The 5,223-nt window shown below is 54.2% G+C and overlaps 1 protein-coding gene across 1 annotated transcript; it reads left to right on the top strand.

Annotated features, from left to right (window-relative positions):
* Positions 1–1,274: 1,274 nt before the first annotated feature.
* LOC141584359 (saoe class I histocompatibility antigen, A alpha chain-like) lies at positions 1,275–4,941 on the top strand. Its single transcript, XM_074398333.1, has 8 exons — positions 1,275–1,751; positions 1,880–2,149; positions 2,408–2,683; positions 3,279–3,554; positions 3,671–3,787; positions 4,234–4,266; positions 4,408–4,455; positions 4,623–4,941. The coding sequence occupies exons 1-8, from the start codon at positions 1,304–1,306 to the stop codon at positions 4,625–4,627; spliced, it is 1,473 nt and encodes a 490-aa protein (XP_074254434.1). The 5' UTR covers positions 1,275–1,303; the 3' UTR covers positions 4,628–4,941.
* Positions 4,942–5,223: the final 282 nt, after the last annotated feature.

The raw sequence follows: 5,223 nt of genomic DNA, 5'->3' as shown, positions 1-5,223 counted from the left end.
CATAAAATAAAATCTTGCTTAACGTTTTCAGTGTTTTATATTTTGTAATTTTCTGTGGTCCATTTTAATACACTCCTATTTTAATTATTCAGTCAACAAAAATTAATTTAGTGCCTACACTAAACCAGGTACTCCCTCATATGCACACGTGCCTGATGTTCTAGAAGCTTCACAAGACTGAGGGGGAGCCACTGGAGTTTTTTATAAGGAAAAATGAGACACTGACTCACAGTAGCAGAATCACTGTGGAGAGAACAGTCACATAGCAGGTAATGGGACAGTGCTAGAGCCACTATTCAGGAGTGACAGGGCGGTGGGGACTAAGGAGAGAGGAGGGCCTGAGGGATGAGAGGGACGGAGGGAAGGGCTGGAGAAGCAGGAGGTGAGGAAAAGGAGCAGAGGGAAGGAATTCAGAAGCAGCAGAATTCTTAGGTTTAAACACATTGTTTTATAGATTTTTAATACATCCATCTATAGAGCCTAGCAGGGTGTTCTTTGCATTTGGGCTTTAATACCTTATGTAGGTCTGCCTAAAATCTAATTGTTTCTTATGGTCATCCGGTTAAAAAAATACTAAGTGTTCCTATAAAATAAACACCCCACTTAGATGTGGACACTTCCTAAAAGGCAGTGCATGAGCACTGGTGAGGGGCATTGTGACTGCATTGAACACTTGCGACTGTGAGGTGAATGACGTCTGTACCGGCTCCTGGTTGCAACATACGGTAACACAGTGTGCTGCTTTGTACTGAGGAGATGTCCTGGACTCACACAGAAACTCACGTCTATGGAGTGAAGGCAAATTTAAAATACAATAAGCCGGAGTCACAGATATATTTTCTGGGAAAGTGAAACAGGAGCTTTATGAGTCTTGTTGCAATGCTTTTATTTATTTATTTAGTTATTTTTCTTGCCTTGTCTCTGTGAGAGCTTTTAGACACTTTTAAATATCAAAGGGCCAAGGTCACATTTTTTACCTATTAGATTCCTGATCACTCAGGGATTACCAAGATTTTGCTACCCACTGTAGTTAATAAACAAAAAGCAAACTGGTCCGTATGCTATCTCATGCACTCAAGCAAAAATTTTCCAGATTCGAAGAAAAAAAAACAAAAACCAAAAAACAAAAAACTCTGTGTCTACACCTCCATTCCCAGGGCGATTTCAGTCTCTGGCACCAAGCTCCATGGGGTGAGTTTTCTTCTAGCAGAGTTCGGAGGGACAGGTAAGGAGTGGGAGGCAGGGAGTCCAGTTCAGGGACCGGGATGCAGGGATGAAAAGTGGAGGGAGAGGGACGGGGCCCATGCCGAGGGTTTCTCTCTGGTTTCTCAGCAGCTCCTGGGTCAAGACTCAGGGAGACATTGAGACAGAGCGCTTGGCACAGGAGGAGCGGGGTCAGGGCGAAGTCCCAGGGCCCAGGCGTGGCTCTCAGGGTCTCAGGTCCGGCAGGCGGTGTGTGGATTGGGAGGCGCAGCGTTGGGGATTCCCCGTCTCCGCCGAGTTTCTCTTCCTCTCCCAACCTGTGTCGGGTCCTTCTTCCTGGATACTCGTGACGCGGACCCAGTTCCCACTCCCATTGGGTGCCGGGTTTCTAGAGAAGCCAATCAGCGTCGCCGCGGTCCCGGTTCTAAAGTCCCCAGTCACCCACCCGGACTCAGATTCTCCTCAGACGCCGAGGATGGCGGTCATGGCGCCCCGAACCCTCCTCCTGCTGTTCTCGGGGGCCCTGTTCCTGACCCAGACCCGGGCGGGTGAGTGCGGGGTCGGGAGGGAAAAGGTCTCTGCGGGGAGGAGTGAGTGGTCGCCCGGCTGGGGCGCAGGACCCGGGGAGCCGCGCCGGGAGGAGGGTCGGCGGGTCTCAGCCCCTCCTCGCCCCCAGGCTCCCACTCCCTGAGGTATTTCCACACCGCCGTGTCCCGGCCCGGCCGCGGGGAGCCCCGCTTCATCACCGTGGGCTACGTGGACGACACGCAGTTCGTGCGGTTCGACAGCGACGCCGCGATTCCGAGAAAGGAGCCGCGGGCGCCGTGGGTGGAGCAGGAGGGGCCGGAGTATTGGGACCGGGAGACGCGGATCTCCAAGGACAACACACAGATTTACCGAGTGGACCTGCGGACCCTGCGCGGCTACTACAACCAGAGCGAGGCCGGTGAGTGACCCCGGCCCGGGGCGCAGGTCACGACCCCTCCCCATCCCGCACGGACGGCCCGGGTCGCCCCGAGTCTCCGGGTCCGAGGTCCACCCCGGGGCTGCGGGACCCGCCCAGACCCTCGACCCGGGAGAAACTCGGGCGCCTTTACCCGGTTTCATTTTCAGTTTAGGCAAAAATCCCCGCGGGTTGGTGGGGCGGGGCGGGGACTTTTGCCGAAACTGAAAATGGGCGGGGCTGACGCGGGGGCGGGGCCAGGGTCTCACACGGTCCAGAGGATGTACGGCTGCGACCTGGGGCCGGACGGGCGCCTCCTCCGCGGGTATTACCAGTACGCCTACGACGGCAAGGACTACATCGCCCTGAACGAGGACCTGCGCTCCTGGACCGCCGCGGACACGGCGGCTCAGATCACCCAGCGCAAGTGGGAGGCGGCCAATGAGGCAGAGCGAACCAGAGCCTACCTGGAGGGCACATGCCTGGAGGGGCTCCGCAGATACCTGGAGAACGGGAAGGAGACGCTGCAGCGCGCGGGTACCAGGGGCCGGAGGGAACCTCCCTGATGGCCTGTAGACCTCCCAGGCTGGCCTTGCAGAAGGAGGGAAGGAAAATGGGACCGACACTAGAATATCGCCCTCCCTGCGGTCCTGAGGGAGAGGAATCCTCCTGTGTTTCCAGATCCTGTACCAGAGAGTGACTCTGAGGGCCCGCCCCGTTCTCTGATACAATTAAGGGTTGCAGTCTCTGAGGGAAAGGAGGGGAAATCAATCCCTGGAAAACTGATCAGAGGTTCCCTGTGACCCCACAGCAGCGTTGGCACCAGGATTTTTCTCTCCTGCCTTGTCCTCTGCCTCACACTCAATGTGTGCGGGAGTCTGACTCCAGCTCCTCTAAGTCCCTTGGCCTCCACTCAGATCAGGGCCAGAAGTCCCTGTTCCCCACTCAGAGACTAGAACTTTCCAAGGAACAGGACATTATCCCAGGTGCCTGTATCCAGGCTGGTGTCTGGGTTCTGTGCTCTCTTCCCCACCCCAGGTGTCCTGTCCATTCTCAAGATGGTCACATGGGTGCTGCAGCGATGTCCCATGAGCGATGCAAGATGTATGAATTTTCTGACTCTTCCCTTCAGAGCCCCCCAAGACACACGTGACCCGCCACCCCATCTCTGACCATGAGGCCACCCTGAGGTGCTGGGCCCTGGGCTTCTACCCTGCGGAGATCACACTGACCTGGCATCGAGATGGGGAAGACCAGACCCAGGACATGGAGCTTGTACAGACCAGGCCCGCAGGGGATGGAAACTTCCAGAAGTGGGCGGCTGTGGTGGTGCCTTCTGGAGAGGAGCAGAGATACACATGCCATGTGCAGCATGAGGGGCTGCCTGAGCCCCTCACTCTGAGATGGGGTAAGGAGGGAGATGGGGGTGTCATGTCACAGGGAAACCAAGAGCCTATCTGGAGACCTTTAGCAGGGTTGGGGCTGGGGCCTGGGATCAGGGCCCCTCACCTTCTCCTTTCCCAGAGCCATCTTCCCAGCCCACCATCCCCATCGTGGGCATCGTTGCTGGCTTGGTTGTCCTTGGAGCTGTAGTCACTGGAGCTGTGTTCGCTGCTGTGATGTGGAGGAAGAAGAGCTCAGGTGAGGAAGGGGTGAGGAATGGGGTCTGAGATTTCTTGTCCCGCTGAGGGTGCCAAGCCCCAGGTAGAAGTGTGCCCTGGCTGGTTACTGGGAAGCATCATCCACACTCATGAACCGACCCAGCCTGGGCCCTGTGTGCCAGCACTTACTCTTGTGTAAAGCACCTGTGACAATGAAGGACAGATGTATCACCTTGATGACAGTGGTGATGGGGACCTGATCCCAGCAGTCACAGGTCACTAGGGAATGTCCCTGCTGAGGACAGTCCTTAGGAGGGCAGCTGGTCCAGAGCCCACACCTGCTTTCCTTGTTTTTCCTGATCCTTCCCTGAGTCCTTAGTCACACATTTCTGGAAACTTCTCTGGGTTTCAAAACTAGAAGGTTCCTCTAGGACCTCATGGCCTTGCCACCTTTCTGACCCCTCACAGGATATTTTCTTCCCACAGATAAAAAAGGAGGAAGCTACTCTCAGGCTGCAAGTAAGTATGAAGGAGGCTGATCCCTGAGATCATTGGGATATTGTGGTCGGGAGCCCATGGGGGAGCTCACCCAGCCCGCAATTCCTCCTCTAGCAGCGTTTCCTGTAGGCTCTGACCAGGTTCTGTTTTTTTTAACCCCAGACAGCGACAGTGCCCAAGGCTCTGATGTGTCTCTCACGGCTTGTAAAGGTGAGACAGTGGGAGGGGAGGGGGCTGATGTGTGTGGGTTTTGGGGAGGAACAGCGGGCACATCTGTGTTATGGGGTTTCTTTGACTTGGATGTCAAAGAACATCCAAGTGATGGGTTGTTTAAAGTGTGACTGATATAACTTTGTTAATGAATTTTTTTTTTATAGTGTGAGACAGCTGCCTTGTGTGGGAATGAGGCAAGATTTATTCACACCTTTGATTTGGGACTTCAAGACCCCTGACTTCTCTTACTACAAAGAATCTGAATGTGTCTGTGTCCCTATCGGCATAATGTGAGGAGGTGGGGAGACCAGCCCAGTCCCGTGTCCACCATGACCCCTTCCCCACGCTGACCTGCATTCCTTCCCCATCACCTTTCCTGTTCCAGAGATGTGGGTTTGTCACGTCTCCATCTCTGTCTCAACTTCATGGTGCACTGAGCTGTAACTTCTTACTTTCCTATTAAAATTAGAAATCTGAATGTAATTTACTTCGTCAAATTATTTCCATGAGACATTAATGGGTTAATTAAAGGGGAAGATTCCTGAAATTTGAAAGACAAAATAAATGGAAGACCTCAGAACCTTCCACAGTCCACGTGTTTCTTGTGCTGATTTGTTGCGGGGGTGGAGAGTAGATGGGGCTGTGCCCAGTGAGTGTGCAGGCCACTGTGGGCTTTATGTGGTCACTGCTCGACTGGGTCATCTTTGCTGCTCCATTGTCCTTGGCCCTTCAGTAGAAGCTTGTCCCACCACGGCCTGTGATCAC

Source organism: Saimiri boliviensis, chromosome 4, assembly GCF_048565385.1.
Source record: "Saimiri boliviensis isolate mSaiBol1 chromosome 4, mSaiBol1.pri, whole genome shotgun sequence".
NCBI classification, from domain to species: domain Eukaryota; kingdom Metazoa; phylum Chordata; class Mammalia; order Primates; family Cebidae; genus Saimiri; species Saimiri boliviensis.
This window is presented reverse-complemented; position numbering and strand designations above follow the sequence as displayed.